Source organism: Sphaerodactylus townsendi, linkage group LG02 (assembly GCF_021028975.2).
Source record: "Sphaerodactylus townsendi isolate TG3544 linkage group LG02, MPM_Stown_v2.3, whole genome shotgun sequence".
In the NCBI taxonomy this organism is placed as follows: domain Eukaryota; kingdom Metazoa; phylum Chordata; class Lepidosauria; order Squamata; family Sphaerodactylidae; genus Sphaerodactylus; species Sphaerodactylus townsendi.
The window spans coordinates 30,682,196-30,702,200 of record NC_059426.1 but is presented as its reverse complement, the minus strand read 5'-3'; the positions used below and the strand labels follow the sequence as shown (position 1 = coordinate 30,702,200).

Below are 20,005 nucleotides of genomic sequence, written 5' to 3'. Positions count from 1 at the left end.
AAGGGGGGTCATGTTCTAGCGAAAACATGTTTTAGCAGGAGTCAGCCTATCTTCTGACCCCATTTTAGTAAGGATTGATGTGTGAACTCTGGAGGTATGCCAGTTTGTAAACAGCTCTGGAGTGTAGCCTGTTTGCTGTGATGGCTGCTGACCATTGTTAGCATGAATGTCAGAGGGAAGAGGCAGAGACAACTGTAGAACGTAGTCATTTTTTATTTTCATGCACTTATGCTGTCTAATAGCTGAGTGGGCAAACCTATAATTAAACTGAAATCCTATGTAATACATTGGATGGGGAAAATAATGTAACTCAGTTTCTCTAGCTTACCATATCTTTTTTCTAATCTCCTAAAATTGTCATGAGCTTTCAGAGGTGGTGGTCGGATTTTTTCTCTCTCTCCTGTGTGTTATTTTGTCCCTCTGACCATTGGCAATGACAGAGGGGAAGAGCAAAGGCCACTCTTTTAATGCAGCCATGGCAACATCATATTGTGTTTTTAGGTTTGCCGTGTGGTCTCCTGTGCTGGAAGCAGTAATATATTTTGACTGCAGGGTCATGAAAAAAATTAAGCCACCCAAACTCGTCCAATACAGTCCAGTGCACCAGCACTTATCACATTGTAGAAAGAAATCTGGTAAAAGTTTATGCTGGTATTGCTGGGTTTGTGTATCAACATTTGCATCTGATTGGGGTGGTGGTGGTAGTGGAAATCATATCTAGCAGATGAGTTCTTAACCTTGGTTCTGGATTATACCACTCCTCTGTTGCCCATGAGGGCTCACATGGCTTAATGCTCTCCGTATCTCAAAATTCCTTATCCGTGGATTCTGAACATCCCCTTAATCTAGCGAGCTGTCCAGACAAGTCAATCTATGCATAGTGTGTTCAGAGCTGGTGAAAAAGATAAACCGCACCTATTTATTTTCCCGATTTATTTATTTATTTATTTATTTGTTTATTTATTTATTTATTTATTTATTGGGGGGGGGTGAAGGGAAATGGTGGGGAATGAGGTACCGTATTCAAATATTATCTGAGAACATTTCAGTTTACAATTTGGTGCCTTTGCAACTTTTCTTTTGCGCCATATTTCTGGACCTTTACTGTTCCACTCATTTCTCTTTCTCCTTTTTCTGATGTATCTTCCCCCCCCCCCCATGTTCTGCTCCTCCCCAGTTTGACTGATGGTCAGTGAAGCGTTTATTAGTCAAGGTAATCCTTTATCTGTTTGGGATATTAAACTTTTCGTCATAGCAAACAGCTGCCCCCCCCCCCCCCCCCCGCCCGCCCTGCAGCTTAGTAGACTTTTGACAGCTATGAGAAAGATAAGACTCCTTGAAACTTTTGCTCAGGCAAGCCAGAGTAATTTTCTGCTTGGCTATATCACTCTTGACAGCATCCCTGCAGTCTGCATTTATACCCTGTTTCCTGCAATTATCAACTCTTGATTGCTTCCAGAATTTCTTCTAAAACATCCTCCTATTTCTTCTGCCAGTTCATTGGGTTGTTTTCAGTACACCTTTCAAAGATCAGATTCATGGCTGTTAGTACATATTTGCTTGCTGAGCTCAGTTGTGGAGGGTTTACTTTGCCGGTGCCATTTCATTCCCCCCACCCCCTTTTCCAGCTTTGAGTTGAGAATTGTTTTGATGATCCTACCCTAGCCCTTGATGCTGATGATTTTGTCTGTAGCATAACTGAAACAGTAGAAGCTCAAAGTTGTTTTAGTGGTTGCTTCTTGCAATCATCTTTGGTTTGGTGCTGAAGAGAAAGAAGGAACCCTTCCTTTTAACTGACACCCCAGTTAGAGTCAAACGTTGGGAGAAATTTCATAGTAGATGGATGCATGCAGCTTTTTAATGCATGTTTGCTATTAAGGTAAACACAACTATTATTTAGGTATGTATTTGTCAGATCCCCAAGAACTGAAACAAACTCCATGTATAGAACAGAGATTTATTCATCCAGAGGACAGCTTGGAAAAGCCAGAATGGTCTTTTCCTGCACAATGAACAGTAATATGAACCATCCTCCCCCCCATCATGGGAACAAACGTTACAACCAGTGATGAGAAGAGAGAAGAAATGCAGACAACAAGATAACATCTTGGCCTTGGCCAGCACCTGGCGGTGCCAAACCAAAGCAGAACATTCCCAACCCCCAACTCCAGTATAACACAGGAAAGCCAAGCATGCCCCAAAAGCCCCAACTACTAGGCATCCTGACAGTATTGAATTAGGTTCTGTACTTGGAAAAAAATAGATCTAGGCTTATAGTTACAAGTATAAATTTACAGCTGACTTTACGTTAGTGTTTAATGCTTTTCATTTATATTTGTGTGCATTATAATCTTGTTCAGTGATTTTGAAAAATAAGTATTACGGTTTCTTTTAATAAATGAATAGTGCTGTAGAGTATGGACAGGCTCTATTCGCAGCAGTACAAAAGCAGTCCTTTAACTTTAAGAAAGCACTAAACTCCTGTAGTTCACAAGAGCAGGGAAAAATGCATTTGCTCTCATGCTTGGAGGTAGAGGGTGAATAGAGAAGGTGGTGGGAAAATCTGTTATGCAATCCAGGGAGTTCTTGACTGTGAACCTTTAGTGATGTGGTGCTGTCAAGGCAACGGAAGATCAAAAGGCACAGGTTATCTCAATAGTTTGTTTACGAAATAGGTGCTTATATGCATTTTGAGCCCTGACGGTGAATGATCAGGACTAGCCTGGTTTCATCAGATCTTGGAAGATATGCATGTTGAACCCTGGTTAGTAGTTGGGCAGGATACCACCAAGGAATTCCAGGACCATTAGGCAGAGGCAGGCAATGGCAAACCAGCTCTGCTAGGCCCCATCCGCACATGCAGAATAACTTTCAATCCACTTTCAATGCACTTTGCAGCTGGATTTGACTGTGCGGAATAGCAAAATCCACTTGCAAACAATTGTAAAAGTATATTGAAAGTGCCTTATTCTGCATGTGCGGAAGGGGCCATAGTCTCTTGCCTTGAAAGCCTGATGGAGTCTTTCCTAGAGACTCAGTGCAGTTGCAAGAAACACAAACAATGCAATTTAGACAGAAAAGAATCTAAGAAAAGCAAGATTTGGTGAACCTGATGCAGTTAGGGAAGATGCTGTTGACCACTGCGCCAGCCTGCTTTTCAAACAGGAAACTGGGACTATGAGCATGCCTAACCTCTTTTCTTTTTCTGCTCTGCAAAAATCAACTTCAATCAGAAATAACTTTCTCCCATATAAGTGAGCACAGGAATACAGCCCCAGCACCTAGTCTTTTAGTATATGGGCAATGGGGATGTTTCCAGCTGTTCTGTTCAAACAGTTCTCCATTAAGTGCAAGTGAAGCACTAGTTCCTTGTATCATTTTCAGCTTCCAGGTGGCATAGATGTTATAGTCGCTGATACCCAGATGTGTGTTGCAAGGTAGTGGTCCATTTTATTATGACTTAACCATGAGAGGCAGCGTATCACAATGTGTGAACAACCTATGTTTGACACTGGGGTGAAGTTGTATTGAAGAAGTGACATTATACAAGGAAAGTATGAATATCTAAAGCGCAACTGGCATATTGTAGCTATATCATGATAACGGTTCAGTTTCTTGAAGGATTTAAAACGTTGTCTGTCCCATCTGTCCCATGAGAGCAGCAGTGGCGTAGGAGGTTAAGAGCTCGTGTATCTAATCTGGAGGAACCGGGTTTGATTCCCAGCTCTGCCGCCTGAGCTGTGGAGGCTTATCTGGGGAATTCAGATTAGCCTGTGCACTCCCACACACGCCAGCTGGGTGACCTTGGGCTAGTCACAGCTTCTCGGAGCTCTGTCAGCCCCACCTACCTCACAGGGTGTTTGTTGTGAGGGGGGAAGGGCAAGGAGATTGTAAGCCCCTTTGAGTCTCCTGCAGGAGAGAAAGGGGGGATATAAATCCAAATTCTTCTTCTTCTCTTCTTTTTCCTTTCCTTCCATCACGTTGTTCAGGATGGTATGCATGTTTTTTCCCTTCACTATTATATCCTCACAACAACCATATGAGATAGTTTGGGGTAAGAATGACTGATTCAAAGTTAGCTCTGTGGTAGAGGTAGGATTTGTACCCAGATCTTCCTACTCCTAGTCCAGCATTCTAATCACTCCTTTGTCCTGCTTCTCTAAAACCAAATGTTAATTAAAATGATTTAAACCTGCTGACAAATAAAATTCTGTTGAGATTCAACTAACGGTAATGTGGATATAATGAACAGAAGTTGTGTTGTTGATCAAGCAAACTGAGAAAAGAGAACAGGATTAAATCAACTCTGCAAATGTGTAATATTCTGTTGTGGTGTAGTGGCTAAGAGCAGGCACACTCTAATCTGGAGAATCAGGTTTGATTCCCTGCTTCCACTTGAGCTGTGGAGGCTTATCTGGGGAATCAGATTAGCTTGTGCACTCCAACACATGCCACCTGGGTGACTTTGGGCTAGTCCCAGTTCTTCGGAGCTCTCTCAGCCTCACCCACCGCACAGGGTGTTTGTTGGGGGTGGGGGGGGGAAGGAAATTGTGAGCCCCTTTGAGTCTCCTTACAGGAGAGAAAGGGGGGATATAATTCCAAACTCTTCTTCTTTTAACTGTCTTCAGATCCAAAGTATGTGAGTGACATTAATGTTAAGGAACAATTCTTTGTGATATCCTTGCTGTAAGATGTTTAGGATACAAGAGTTTTCATCATACAGTAAGCTGTATTAAAGTGAACCAGCTTTGAATTGTAGGAATTCTGTCACTCCCTGTATCTTTCTGTGTGTTGCAGGTAAGAAGGAATTGCTAATTGGAATGGGAAAATCCTTCACATTTTTCTAAAAATAAGTCTTCTAAACTTACATTTGTGTGAAGTGTAGTGTGAAGCATCAGAGGGTTGGGGAAGCAGTTTTCTGTTGTAATTTATTTATGAGATGTCTTTCAGTGTTTAATTTTGTACAACTTGGTTCACAGGTTTTGCAGAAGGCACAGAATAAAATCAAGCTCAGAAGTTCCATCTGTTCCAAAAGACCTGCTGATAATGTCAGAACTGGTTCTTCCACAGTTCATTTTCTGTATTATACAGTACTTAAGGGAAGGCTACAATGAACCAGGTATGGATAATATCACTTGTGGGGTGGTGGTGGCGTCATGTGGTGGAGTGGTGGGATTCAAATAATTTAACAACCAGTTCTGGTGGTGGGATTCAAATAATTTAACAACTGGTTGTTTACAAGTACCGTTTTAACAACTGGTTCTTCCGAAATGGTGCGAACCTTCTGAATCCCACGACTGGCTGAGACTCAAAAGAGAGATCCCTGTTATGAATGTAAGCGAGGTAGTAGGTTTTATTAGGGGTCACCAGTCTTTTTTGCTTTCAAGGTTTTCCCAAACCTGTGAAGGTATGGGGTAAAACCCCTATAGCAGAGTAGCGCAATATACTGGAACACAGTAGGAAGTCAGACGCACACTGGTTTACTGGCCAATTACAGTCCTTTACCAATTAAACCCAGATTGAGGCTGTGTCAGGTGATACCTGTCAGTTAGCTGTCAGTTAGATTTTGATGATTAGACACCTGTTACAACAGTGCTCTGACAAAACCATCTGTGAATAGCAAGTGGTTATGTTAACAATGTAATGTGAGTATAGTGAGTGGTGCTGCATGTGAAGTTGATATATAGCATGATTCTGTAGAGAGCTTTTTCCTTTCTTGAGGTATGCCATATATTTTGCAGAATGAGCAGGACAATCAAGCAAGGAGGGGCTGTGACATGGAAATGTAAACATATTAGGTTGGCTCCAAAGGTACTATTCGACTGGTGCCACCGCACTTCAGAGCAGCAGTTCTGTTCACTAGTAGAGTGAACAATTTTTCCATTTTGTCTCCCATACTGCTCCTGAGGCTCCCCTGAGGTAAAATCCTCCTGGAGGCAGAATTTGGGGGGTCCATGGCAGAATTTGGGGCCCTTTTACTGGGGTGGGGCAAATCCTGCTTTCTCACCTTTATTTACTTGTGAAGATTTTAGATCCAACCATGTGACGACAAGGCTATGTAAAAGGTAAGAATAAAGGAGAAGTCAACTGCTGAGACAAAAATTGGATCACAGTAACCTCTTTTTCACATTCAACAAGGAGCAAATATTATAACCAGTCTCTAGGTTTGGTTGTGGCAAATGGGGTTGAGTTGACTAAGCTAAGCATACGTTCTTGGTGCAAGGTGAGCCCCACTAGCGAAGTGTCATCTGGCATCAGAGGTGGGACATGATTTGCACCAACAGGATGCTGTCACTCTCAGCACAGCAGAATGGCAGGACACAGTCACTCAGCAGCAGAACAACTGATGAGAAATTTTATAAAACAGTTGAAACCCAGCTGAATAATCTTCTCCCAAACCTTTGTTTTCCTCCACAGTTCTTGATCTACCGTCAGAAAAAGACCTTCAGAAAGTTCTTCAGATATTGGAACCGCACATTTCATTTCTGGAAGATCTGACAAAAATGGGCGGAGCGATGCGTTCAGTCCTTACTCAGGTTTTGACAAATCAGCAGTTCTATAAAGATCTCAGCTCTGGTCAGTTTGTGTTTTTGTTCCTTTTCCTATATAGCTTATATAAACTTTTTCAAAGCTTATCAATTATAAACTTTCCTAGTTGTACTCTAGATTTTGTGGCCCCGTAATCCCTAGTATGAACCCTTATTTATTTAGTTGTTTGTTCATTTAAAACATTTTATGCTGCCTTTTTGTCCAATTTGGGTCTTTAAGACAGTGAAGCATCACCTGGCATCAAATTAAAACCAGCTTAAAAAAATATATCCAAACAAAACCAGCACAAACAAACAAGAGCAAGGGTCAGTCAGGTGTACATCAGACAAAACGGGAAAGTCTTCACCCACTTGCAGAAGGCAGGGATTGAGAGAGATAAATGAGTCTCCATGGGGAGAGAGCTCCATGATTTTGGTGCCACAACTAAGAAGGCCCACTTTTGGACTGCCATACAAAAACCCTCCATTGGAATAATTAAAATTAACAATGCAATCCTAAGTGGGTAGTTTAGAGTGTAATTCTTACTTGAATTGCACTGTTAAGCAGCTAAATTAAAACAGATAAGCCAGAGTCTACATCTGTGCCTTCAAACTGCTCATTAATTGTAGAGAATTTTTTCCTGGAAAAATTGCAAGATCAGTGCCTGCTTCACTCCTTCCAGGAGGATGTTTCACAGTAGTGGAGCAGTAGCAGAAAAGGCCTGGGCTGTAGCAGATTGTATCCTTGAGACTGAGGGGATTTCTGGGAGATCCTGTTGTGTGGAGCGTGGTTACTGCAAAGAGTAATCTCAGGAGAGATTATCTGAGTATGTGGGGCTTCAAAGGTAAGCACTATACTCTGTCTCAGAAAAAGTATGGTCAGCTAAGGTGCAGCAGTCCAGAAAATTGTATGCTTCCGCATTAGAATATTGTCCCAAACTAATATGAGAATTATCATTCATTGTTTATGCTCTGCCTTTGTTAAAACCATTATTTTGTGTATTATTGAATGTGGACATTATTGAACTGAACTTTCAAACAGATGGGGAGGGGGGAAAGCAGGGCTAAGTAGTCACTAGGACCCAGGCAGAGCATTCTACAACAAAGAAGGTCCAGCATGTTGAGTTCTGTAGCGGAGGAACATACAACCCTACTACCATCTTTTTCTGGAACAGACTGTAGCACCTTAAATAAATAGGCAGCCAGCAAAATGAATACATTTAATTAGTATTTTGTCTTTTGGAAATGTGTTTTAAGGTGGTGGAGAAAATGCCTGTGCCAAGAAAAGCCATGAAAAATACCTTATAGCGTTGAAAGGTTCTGGACTGACCTTTCCGGAAGATAAACTCGTCGGCGGAGTGCAGGAACAAACGCCTGGAGCCAGCACATCAGCACTTCAAGGTTGGTGCAGTTTTTAAAAAATAAACAAAAAAGTGTTCTTAAAATGAAGCATTTTGCAGAGCATTAATTCACTGGGCAGATTAAGAAAAAGAACCTCTTCTGAGGTGGAATATAGGACGTTCTTGAAATTGTACAAACCCTAGGAATGAAAAGTGAAGCCAGAACTCTGATTCAATTTCCAAAATTGACCACTAGGTGAAACTTAATCTGATTTCCAGTGCAACGGAATCTGAATTTCTTTCAGTGGAGTACCCCCACCCCCCACGTTTGTTAGGCCATGTAAAATTTGGAACGACTGTATTATTGTTGTGATTCGGTGGCGCTTCTATAGCAAAATGCCTCTGTGCATTGGTCTGCGCGTAACTGCGAAATCACAGGCAGTGTTCCCTTCGAGAATTCAGCGCATTCCCTGTAGACTTTCCCTTTCAGTTACTGTCAGATCTAGTACAGCCCTTGCTTGAATGCTTAATGACTCTCAAGTTATGCATTTGTCCAGTTACGTGTGAATTTATAAAGGATATTTTAATTTTTAATTTCAAAAGGTTGTGCAGGTGCTACACCCGCTTCAGGGCAAGGTGATTCTTCAGATGAGGTGAGACTTCTTAAGAAATAAAATCGAATGTTCGTCGTTATGTCAAATGAATTAAATTCCCCAAGCCTCTTCTTTGGTTGAGTTTTGCTAACAAGTAGATAAATGCAGCTTCAGGGCTGTAATCCGTTAGGTGGGAAAGAAGTATTTGCAGAGTCAGTCCCTCCCAGCTTTCTCCCACTAGTGCGGCAGCTCCTACTGTTGTGTTGAACTAATTTTAGCAGCAGAGGGAACAGAACTATAGATTGCAACTTTGGTAATACACTCACTCCCTACTGTGTCAGTCTTCGTCACTCTGACCAAATTTTGACCTGAGTTACGTTGATGAGGTTATCTGGGTTCTCTCTAGCTCAGTTCTGTAGCTGAACTAATATTAACAATAAGGAGTTTTTTCCTTTGCTAAGAATCTGTCAGATAGGCATATTTACTTTTAGAATATGCTATGCAAACAACTAAATATTTTCATACATTGTAGTAATCCACACGTTACAGCATTTGAAGACCGGCCTAGTAAAGGGCCTCAGAATTGCAGCTAAAGGTTCTTAGCACCAGAAGTGAGCTACCATAAACTGCTTGCCTGGTAATGGAGGAAAGAGAAACAGGAAAAAGAAAACAGCCTTATCGTCAGCTGTAGGCTCCATCCTTGGGTGCACAAGAAAGATTTTGTAGCTACATTTCCTTCATATATATGCTGCTGCTATGTGCAGAGACCATATTTTGGGTTAGGTTCACTAGCATTTTTTTCAGAAATAGAATAGCACCCCCCCTTACCTCCTGTTTATTTATTTACTGGGCTTCAAAAGGAACTCATATGCAAAAATTTTGCCAACGAGGCTTTTCCTGGAGTTGAGGCCAGTGTTAGGAAAAGTTTCATCCAGTACATTCCTGTAAAAAGGGTTTCTGTTACTAAGAAGGTGGAGACCCTGGTTGTAAATTCTTGCTATAAAGTTGGTATCCATATTTCAGAAAGCAAAAGGGCCCATTGCTGCTTCAGACTTAATTTTCTATTGTAGTTTCAGAACCATAACATAACATTTCAAACATTTGTAAAGGATTCCTGGTTTATGCTCAGCTGTATGAAAGCAAGTGTAGATGTGGAATCATTTGTTTTTATATCCACAACATTTTTGTGTGCGTTTGGGACGAGGGGAAGGAGAACGTTTATCTGTGTTGTCATCCAACGGTAGTGTCTGCTGTGTTTCAGCAGTGCTATTTATAAATTGACATTTTAAAAAGTTATTTTCTAGCTATATTTTGGTATTCCTAAGAACTTCAAAAGTAACATTCTCTGTGTTAATGACAAACTCAGGAAAAAGCTTTGATTTCCGAGTTCCTGCCTACTTTATTATGGGAGAACATGTAAGATAATAGTTTAGATAGGGATCAGGTATGATGATCTTTTTGAGATAATCTGAAAATGGGGAACTAGGGACATTCTTTGTCCATGTAAGGGTCATTTCAGCAAAGGATGAGCTTCAGAAACATTCAGAAAAAGTATAAGGGTGAGGGTACTGGAAGTGAATCAAGTATCCTATACATTTGATTGACTAGATTATTTGATTGTACATTTCTAGTGTTTAAGTGCATGAGGATCACTGGTAGATTAAGAAGTTAATACCAGCCTGCACACATGTGTACAATCTGATTAAATCAAAGATACCCAATCCTGCTACTTGCTACCAGAGATCAATCAAAGTCTTTGGCAATATACTTGTAATCTTACCTAGGAAGTATATATTAACAGTTCCGGGTCAAGCTCGGTGCCTCTGCATATAAGTAATCTAAAACAAGATGCATTAATAGCACAGAATACTAATGCATTTTTCACTTTCTTTGAGTCGTGGTTCTGTGTGTGCGGTGTGTTATTGTTGAAATTATTTAAATTATATTCATGGTTGACATGATTTAAGTTAGATCCAGGTTTTGCAACTACACAAAAGAAAAAAGAAAAAAACAAGAGGTAGAGTCAGTGTGGTGTAGTGTTTAAGAGCAGGTGGATTCTAATCTGGAGAACCGGGTTTAATTTCCCACTCCTCCACCTGAGTGGCAGAGGCTTTGACATTCCTGCTGGGTGACCTTGGGCTAGTCACAGTTCTTTGGAACTCTCTCAGCCCCACCTACCTCACAAGGTGTTATGGGGAGAGGAAGGGAAAAGAGCTTGTAAGTCACCTTGAGTCTCCTTACAGGAAAGAAAGGTGCGGGTATAAATCCAACTACTTCTTTACCATCATCTAAAGGCAGACAATACAAGCCAGTAGAAAAAGAACAGCTGTATATTTGCTCCCATAAGATACAAGTCAGTGATATTGTTGACCCTTCAGAGTTGCCTTTTTGGTGCTTGTAACGCTATTCTTAAGACCTACGCAGAGAAGAGGTGGATTTCATGCTTAGAGTACTTGTTGTGGGACTTACATTTTCAAAGCTATGGCCGTTTCCGCACGGCCGTAAGGGCGCCTCCACGCCGGCAGGAATTCCGCCGGCATGGAGGCGGAGGCCGTTCGCATGCAGGCATGCGGACGGCCTCTGGAGAGGCCGGCAGACGGCAGGCGGCTCCGCATGGAGCCGCCTCTTCCCCCCTTCCCTTTCCCATGTACCTCTCGTGTCGCCATCCTGCTGGCCTCCTCAGCCCCGCCCACGCTGCCCTCCTACCTCCAGGGGTCGGAGGACAGCGAGGGAGGGACTTAGGAGGCCAGCAGGACGGCGACACGAGAGGTACATGGGAAAGGGAAGGGGAAACAGCGTGTTCGCACCGCGCCGCCGGGAAGACGCTTTCCCCTCAACAACAACCCTTTAAAGGGTTGTTGTTTAGGGCGGCCTGACGCCGCCCTGGAGGAAGGGGGAGCGCAGTCAGGTCGGCGCAGCTGCGTTGCAGCAGCGCCGCCTGTGCAAACGGTGGCCTGGGGGCGACATTTTTACCGCCCCCAGGCCATCGTTTTTGGCCCGTGCGGAAAGGGCCTATGAGACCCACCAAGGGAGGCAGTGTTTATATTTGGTTATCACATGAGGAAGGTATATAATTAGGAAAATAACCCATTTAACAGAATAATATGCTTTCATACTAATATGCTGTAGTTGTTTAAACATTCAGCGTGTTGGCAGCAGAATTTCCCGTGCCTGCAAAAAACAAAAACAAACCCTAGTTTCTAGAGCGTGTTTTGAGACCCCTCTAACAGCATTTAAACTTCAAAACGTTACAGTTGCTTTCTAGTTGGAATGGTGAATGGGGCATCGAAGCACACATTTTAATGCTATGTACTGGAGCCCACAGTATTCACTTTTAGGTAAACGGATTTAGGGTTGGGTTATGAGATGTGTAAAGCCTCTAAAGAGCAAAATATGACAATATAAATCAAATATTTAAATATATTATAAAATGGTTTGCTCAATTGTTTCTGTATTTTTATTTTTGCTCATAGCAATTGTCTGAAGACACATTACCTTGAATCAAACAATCTAGAACAGTGGTGGTGAACCTATGGCACGGGTGCCAGAGGTGGCACTCAGAGCCCTCTCTGTGGGCACGCGCGCACAGAGTTCATTATGTGGGGGGGAAATTGCCCCCCCCCCCCACATCTAGGCTGGCCTGGGCTGCTGGACTTGATGTGCGTGTACCTCAGCGAGCAGGGAGGATTCAGCTGGCGGGCCTGGTGCCTGTGCTCCAGGTGGCTGCTGCCCGGGGGCAGGGGGGGAGGCGGCAGAGATGCTAGAGAGGCGCAGAGTGGCGCATGTGGGACTTGCTGGAGGCTACAGCAGGCTGCCCCTGCTTGAGGGGGTTATTCAGGTTAAATTGCCGCATTGGCACTTTGCAGTAAATAAGTGGGTTTTGGGTTGCAATTTGGGCACTTTGTCTCAAAAAGGTTCGCCATCACTGATCTAGAGGTACAAAATAAACCTCCATAGTTTACATTGTGCATTTATGAGAATTGTTAGTAGCAGCAAAACCAGTCTTTGAAAAGTACTTGAAAGGACTAATGTAAGGAAGATTGCTGAACAAAGCTTGACTTTGGAAATTATGTTCAGATTTGCTTGTTATAGTTACCAAAATGCGTTTGGCATCAATTGGTTTCCAAGGTCCTTTGTTTCCATACTGTTTTTCTTTCAAAAATGTAATTGCAGAGTATGTGGCCTCTAACAGTAAGGTATTTATATTTCTCCACTACCAAATTTTTCCTTCCTCAGGAGGACCAAGATGGTAGCCAAGGACTAGGAAAGCGCAAGAGAGTGAAACTGAGCAGCACCACCAAAGGTACCTGGCAGATTGTGTTTTGATGTTGAAGTCACAAACCAAAGGGTTGAGAAAAACGGAAAGAATATCAAAACCTTAAGTTTATACAAAATAATTTTGTTACACTGTGCTCGCTTTCAATTATATTGAAACATTTACATCCATTTAAAATTGTGGATAACAAAGACGATAATAACACAAGTTACAAAGGCTGACCTGATAGCACAGAAGCTGCTGCCAAGATTGAAATGATATATTTTGACCCAAAAATCTTCTTCAGAGATCAAAATTTATATATATACCTACAATATTGCTAATCATATATTACAATAGTGCAAAAATAACCAAACCAGTAGGAAGGATTGTATAGAAGTCCTGTAAAAGTAATTAAAGAAAATTGTCAGATATATAATTTAACCCTCCAAAAAAAATAGCGCAATCTCATCCCCACAACAACGAGCCAACTTGAGGATTGTACGTGCTGATTATCTAGCATTAAAAAATCATAATAAATGTGGGCTAAAATACCCTGAAATGCTGCGATAGATCTAGTGAACAGTTTTGAAAGATATGCTGAGAACTGGGCTTTGATAAGCTTACAAGTAGAGGGAAACCCCTTGTCAGCATTTCTTGGCAGTTCTGTGTGTACAAACCTGTGTGAAAGGTTGCCTGAGCATTTAACCCCTTCAGGAAATTCCCATTGAGTTCTGTAATAGCAGCATGAGTGATAGCAGTCTGAAGAGTTGTAACCTTGTTACCAGATGATGTGTAACTACCGTGTTTCCCCGAAAATAAGACAGTGTCTTATATTAATTTTTGCACCCAAAGATGCGCTATGTCTTATTTTCAGGGGATGTCTTATTTTTCTGTGTTCTGTTTGTCGGGCATGCTTCCAAACAAAAACTTTGCTACGTCTTACTTTTGGGGGATGCCTTATATTTCACACTTCAGCAAAACCTCTACTATGTCTTATTTTCCGGGGATGTCTTATATTCAGGGGAACAGGGTACTTGGTGGATTCAGTCAGCCTCCAAGGAGCCTTCTTCCAACTTAAATACCTTTTCTGTTGGAGGAAGAGTTACTTCAACTGGAGGAAGTCTCCTTAGATGAGAAGAACACCTTAAACTTTGTTCAGTGGCGTGGTAAGATAGGGATAGCCTCTATCCTAGGATCATTTACCCATCCCTTTCATGAATATGGCTGATACAAGCTACACTTGAATGTGTTGTGACTGCTCTAAAATTAGTCCAGATGGTTGGATGGTTAATAACCAGTGAATGCAGACATACTACTTTATGTCACTTTGTACATGTTGTTCATTGTACATGTGGCGTTCATTAGGCTAGGCATACATTTCTTTCACAAAAAGCCAAGTTAAGCCTGGTTGTCCTGTGTAGGGATTGTGTAGCGGTGTGCCATAATTTTAACATATGATGAATCTAGATTAGGAGAAGCCAATTAGCTTGTTTTCATTTTTGCTCTGAGATTCTGACAAAACTGAAATTCTAATAAGGGCCAATTTACAGAGAGGTGTCCCTGAGAGTCAGTAGCAATATAGCCGCCGTAGAGTTTGGATGTATATTTTTTAATAGCTGTCATTCCAACCCCTAAAAGGCACTGAAAACTATTGCTTTGAGAAAAGCAGTTGTTCATTAAAATTTCTGGGTGGTGGTTACAGGCCTGGATCCCACTTAGATTTCTGTGGTATCAAGGAATGGGGAGGTGGTATTCTCTAATTCCCTCCCCCCAGACAACTCCATCCCCTGTCCCCCCCCCCCCCCCCCGCCCCACACCTACATTTTATTCCTGGGAGCCCCTTGTTCCTCTGGAGCAGCATTTTGAGGGGCTGCCATGGGAGGGATGGGCAAAAATCATCCCCATTCTAAACAGGATCCAGCCCACAATGTGATGTGCTGTACTTTAGCTTGGCCACATTCTTTTTTCTCTTTTTGAACCCATTTCTAGGATTTCTGCAATAAACTCCTGATCTTTACAAAGGGGAGAATCAGTATTATTAAAATGTGAAACCCTGTGATTTTCTTCTTCTTCTTTGTTAACACCTGTGATTTTATTATACATTTTTATTCAGATCAATCCATCATGGAAGTTTTGAAACATAAATGTTTTCTAGAAGAATTATTATTTTGGACAATAAAGTATGAATTTCCCCAGAAGATGGTGACTTTCTTGCTCAACATGCTTCCGGATCAAGATTATAAGGTGCCGGCTTCCTGTTCTTTATATCTTATCAGAATATTCCATTGCAGGTTATATCTTGTGATTTATTTTGAGGTAATATGATTTTGATGTGAGGTGTAACAAAGAACCATCATACTTTAATAAAAAGGGATGACAAATAGAAAATAGCACAGCAAAGAATAAATAGTTGAAACAAAGTTGGAAGGAAGGGATTCAGAGCCTTTACAAAAAAATACTGCTACATTTATGCACTACAGTTGAAGGAAAATGCCACATGCGTGCTATTGCTTTTCTGTTGTGAGCTATGAAGTGGCTTTCATTTGCTGCTGTTTGTTTTATTCAGCGAACTGAGGACTTGCTACGCCCACCCCTATGGCAGCCATAAGGTGTGGAAAACTTTGTCAAGTCGAAATGACTTCTTGGCATTTTGATGCTTTGGATAGTATCTGGAACTCCATAAAGGCCCTAACAACAATCTAACTATGGAAAGATGTGCTGTAGAAATACATACTTCAGATTACGCTTAAATATTTTGGCTGTTATCTAAAGAGCTTTCAAGACTTTGGTGGAACTAGGCTTGCAGACCAATCTACACAAAGTTGGGTGCACCTATTAAAATCAATACATTTTAGGAACACACTGTAAATGGTCAGGGACTTGTCGGTATTTTTTGAAAGCAACCGCAGCACTGGGAAAGAGGTTTTGGATCAGGGCCACTGCAGTAGGAAGGAGATCGGGCCAGAATGCTTTAATAGAGCAAAATGGTTCCACATCTGATCTATCCCTCCCTCACCCAATATTGTAGCTAGTAGCTCTGGGGAAGGTAATTTGCATTGATAAAACCAGAGGTGGGATCCAGCAGGTTCTCACAGGTTCCCGAGAGTAGGTTACTAATTATTTGTGTGTGCTGAGAGGGGGTTACTAATTGGTGATTTTGCCACGTGATTTTTGCCTTAGTTATACCCCTCCTCTCAGCAGTTGTGCTCAGAACTTGAAGCAGCCTAGCAGGAGGTGCACCGGCGTGCGTGGCAGCCTGCGCCTGCGTGCATTCGTTTCCCACCCAAGGACCAGCACAGCGGCTGTGTCCTTGCCACAGCCCTGCCCAGGAATGCCCCACCCCCGAAATGCCTGGCCACGCCCCCATCATGCTCCGCCCAGCCCCATTGGCGCTACGCCACAGTTTGAATCCCACCACCATGGAAACCTGTTACTAAAATTTTTGGATCCCACCACTGGATAAAACGGGCGGAGGTCACTCCCTTACACTGCTGTTTTGATTCATTTGTGATTTATTTATGTCTGTTTTTAGACTTGATTAAAAAAGAAGGTCCTAATCCTGTGTAACTGCACTCTTGAACATGCCTTAAATCTCCATCCTGAGTGCCCGATAAAATATGCTTTTCATCTTTGCCTGTTCTCCCTTGCCAGTTTTTCCTTTTTGCCTTGTCTTCCCATCCCTCACCTTATACATACTTGTTTATAGTGCCCTGTTATCGAAATGGTGTGCATTCTGGAAGTATTTCTTGAGCTTCAGTTTTGGGAAAACTCTTTAAGAATGTATTGTTGAAGGCTTTCACGGCTGGATTCAACTGGTTGTGGTGGGTTTTCTGGGCTGTGAGGCCGTGGTAGATCTTGTTCCTAACGTTTCGCCTGCATCTTTGGCTGGCATCTTCAGAGGTGTATCACAGAGCCTTTGTGGGGCCACTGAACTTTCCCTTCTCACTAAACACAATGTGAAACAGGTATCTCTTCATTTTATGAGAAAACACTCTGTTTCATTTAATCAGCACAAGAGCTTTAAGGGGGACCTCCTATGATGTTATTTCTTTCTGAGATTTCATATACTGCAGGGTAACAGGATCCTTATTGCTGGCAAGGTAATGGTTCAGCCGGGCATCCTGCTGTACATTTTGTAGAACCCGCTGGGTTTATTATTCTTTGCACAGATGTCTCTATTAAGATTTGGATGGAGGGGGAACACGAGTAGACAATCATACAGGTGTTTGTTTTACACCTTGCAGATCGCTTTTACGAAAACGTTTGTGCAGCATTATGCCTTCATTATGAAAACACTGAAGAAAAGCCACGAGTCTGACACGATGTCTAACAGAATTGTACACATCAGCGTCCAGCTGTTCAGCAATGAGGAGCTGGCCCGGCAAGTGACAGAAGAATGCCAGCTCCTCGATATTATGGTGACCGTCCTGCTGTATATGATGGAAAGCTGCCTTATTAAAAGCGAACTGCAAGGTAGGTAACATTCTGGTTTTTCCTTTTATGATATTTCAAGAGGCTTTCACAGAATAGAAGAAGAAGAATTGGATTTATATCCCCCCCTTTCTCTCCTGTAAGGAGACTTAAAGGGGCTTACAAACTCCTTTCCCTTCCCCCCTCACAACAAACACCCTGTGAGGTGGGTGGGGCTGAGAGAGCTCAGAAGAACTGTGACTAGCCCAAGGTCACCCATCTGGCGTGTGTTGGAGTGCAAAGGCTAACCTGAATTCCCCAGATAAGCCTCCACAGCTCAAGTGGCGGAGCGGGGATTCAAAACCGGTTCCTCCAGATAGTGGTTCTTCTCCTCTTGTGTTTAGGTTGTGTCTGAATTACTACTTTTTATTTTTGAGGTTTAACACCCCCCCACCCCACACACAATGTTTTAATATTACTGAAAACCAAACTGGGTTTCATGCGGTTACAGATTAGTTCCAGCAGAGCTTTAAGTTATCCATGACAGTGTGCTTGAATTTAGCTGATTGCTATTGAGGGATTCTTTTTTTCCAAGCAATAAATCAGCAGTGTTTAGCTTGCATGTGGGCTGTCAAGCAACCTTGCCAATAAATCTTCAAAAATAATTAGCCTATAAAAAGATATTTGTTTCCCTGTCATATATCTGGTAGCAATGGGTGGCCCGCCCATGTGGATCTAAAAAACTATCAGGGAAAATCCTTGGGTTGCAGAAACATAGAAAAAGGGGAAATGCTTGGGTTGGAGAAACATTAAAAGTTACAAAACGAACTGTGTGTGTGTGTGTGAGTGTGAGTGTGAGTGTGTGTGAGTGTGTGTGAGTGTGTGTGTGTGTGTGTGTGTGTGTGTGTGTGTGTGTGTGTGTGTGAGTGAGTGAGTGAGACTTGAGTTGTGGAGTGGTGCAAGGCTGTGTTTGTCCCCTTCTGCTTGTGCAAGGGCTATCCCTGCTGGCAGAGGGAGGAAAGGTGCTGGCGGCTGGCAACACCCAGAAGTCAGGGCTGGCACAGAGATGTGCTGGTGTCCAATTGGATGCGAGGGTAGGTCGTTCTTGAGGGTGGAGTCGACATGAGTTGGCTTCCACCCTGGGTTCACATTCAGTTACACTGCAGCTGGGTCTTGGACTTACCCCACACTTTTAGGTGGCCTAAATCCATTTGGCCTTATGGAGGGCTTTCCAGTGTTGTTGTTTTTTTTAAAAAAAATCTGCCCCTCTGCACCACTGGAAAGTCCTCTGGAGGCAATGGGGCGAGGTAGCAGAGACTTGATATCCAGTATTATCTTTGGGATCCCCTGTGCGTGTATTGTTTATTGTTTTTGTGGTGTTATCCATAATATGTATACTTTGCAGTTGATTAAGAGTTGTGGGTTTGTATGTGAATGTTTTAATTATTTTCATTAAAAATAAAGTTTTAGAGCCAGACAGAATTTTTTCCCTTTTTGTTAGATAAATACTGTCTTTGGCTCATTCTGTATTGACCTTGAGCTAGTCACAGTTCTTCAGAACTCTCTCAGCCCCCCGTACCTCACAAGGTGTCTGTAGTGGGGAGTGGAGGGGAACGGAGTTTGTAAGAAGAAGAAGAAGAAGGAGAAGAGTTTGGATTTATATCCCCCCTTTCTCTCCTGCAGGAGACTCAAAGGGGCTTACAATCTCCTTGCCCTTCCCCCCTCACAAACACCCTGTGAGATAGGTGGGGCTGAGAGAGCTCCGAGAAGCTGTGACTAGCCCAAGGTCACCCGCTGGTGTGTGTGGGAGTGTACAGGCTAAGCTGAATTCCCCATATAAGCCTCCACAGCTCAGGCGGCAGAGCAGGGAATCAAACCCGGTTCCTCCAGATTAGATACACGAGCTCTTAACCTCCTATGCCACTGCTGCTCCTAGTAAGCCACCTAGAGTCTCCTTACAGGAGAGAAAGGTGGGGTATAAATGCAAACTCCTCCTACTCCTCCTCCTCAGCAGACTTTGTTTTTATGGAGTGGTTTGCCATTACCTTCCCCAGTCGTCTACCCTTTACCCCCAGCAAACTGAATACTCATTTTACCGACTTCAGAAGGATGGAAGGCTAAGTCAGCCTTGAGCTGGCTACCTGAAACTGACTTCTGTCAGGATTGAACTCTGCTCGTGAGCAGAGCTTTCCGACTGTAGTACTGCAGCTTAACCCTAACCCTCTGTGCCACAGGACTCCTCTAGTTGAGAAATGGTGTATGTATTGGGGTGGAGTGGGGGGAATCACGTATGCAATCCAAAACTCTTTGGAGGATAGGTAATTTTTTTAAAAGCCAGCAGGTAGATAATAAGTATGACTCAACCATTTAATATTTTTGTAGATGAAGAAAACAGTTTGCATGTAGTGGTGAACTGTGGAGAAGCGCTTCTGAAGAACAACACCTACTGGCCACTTGTCAGTGACTTCATTAATATCCTTTCACACCAAAGTGTGGCTAAGAAGTTCTTGGAGGATCACAGACTATTAGTCATGTGGATGAACTTTGTATCATTTTTTCAAGGTATGTGACTTTGACTTTCAGGAACTTTATGAACTAGTTTGGCTGAATGGAAGCAACATTTGCAAGTGACTAAAGGTGCAGCCCTAAGCAGAGTTACTCCAGTCGAACCCTTTGAAAGGAATGGGCCTAGACTACAGGTGTCAAACTCATGACCCTCCAGATGTTATGGACTACAGTTCCCATCATACCCTGCCAGCATGATGCTGGCAGGGGATGATGGGAATTGTAGTCCATAACATCTGGAGGGCCGCGAGTTTGACACCTGTGGCCTAGACCAGGGGTAGGGAACCTGCAGCTCTCCAGATGTTCAGGAAC

At 42.6% G+C, this 20,005-nt stretch overlaps 1 protein-coding gene across 4 annotated transcripts in view; it reads left to right on the top strand.

Moving 5' to 3' along the window:
* Positions 1 to 20,005, top strand: part of UBR3 (ubiquitin protein ligase E3 component n-recognin 3) — a 118,255-nt gene that overhangs the window by 5,549 nt on the left and 92,701 nt on the right. For all 4 annotated transcript variants that reach the window (XM_048484482.1, XM_048484481.1, XM_048484480.1 and 1 more), the window contains exons 2-9: positions 4,980 to 5,119; positions 6,418 to 6,576; positions 7,785 to 7,928; positions 8,471 to 8,520; positions 12,697 to 12,763; positions 14,832 to 14,962; positions 16,963 to 17,191; positions 19,511 to 19,690. In XM_048484482.1, coding sequence (XP_048340439.1) covers positions 4,980 to 5,119; positions 6,418 to 6,576; positions 7,785 to 7,928; positions 8,471 to 8,520; positions 12,697 to 12,763; positions 14,832 to 14,962; positions 16,963 to 17,191; positions 19,511 to 19,690 — 1,100 coding nt within the window. The remainder of the gene's footprint in view (positions 1 to 4,979; positions 5,120 to 6,417; positions 6,577 to 7,784; positions 7,929 to 8,470; positions 8,521 to 12,696; positions 12,764 to 14,831; positions 14,963 to 16,962; positions 17,192 to 19,510; positions 19,691 to 20,005) is intronic.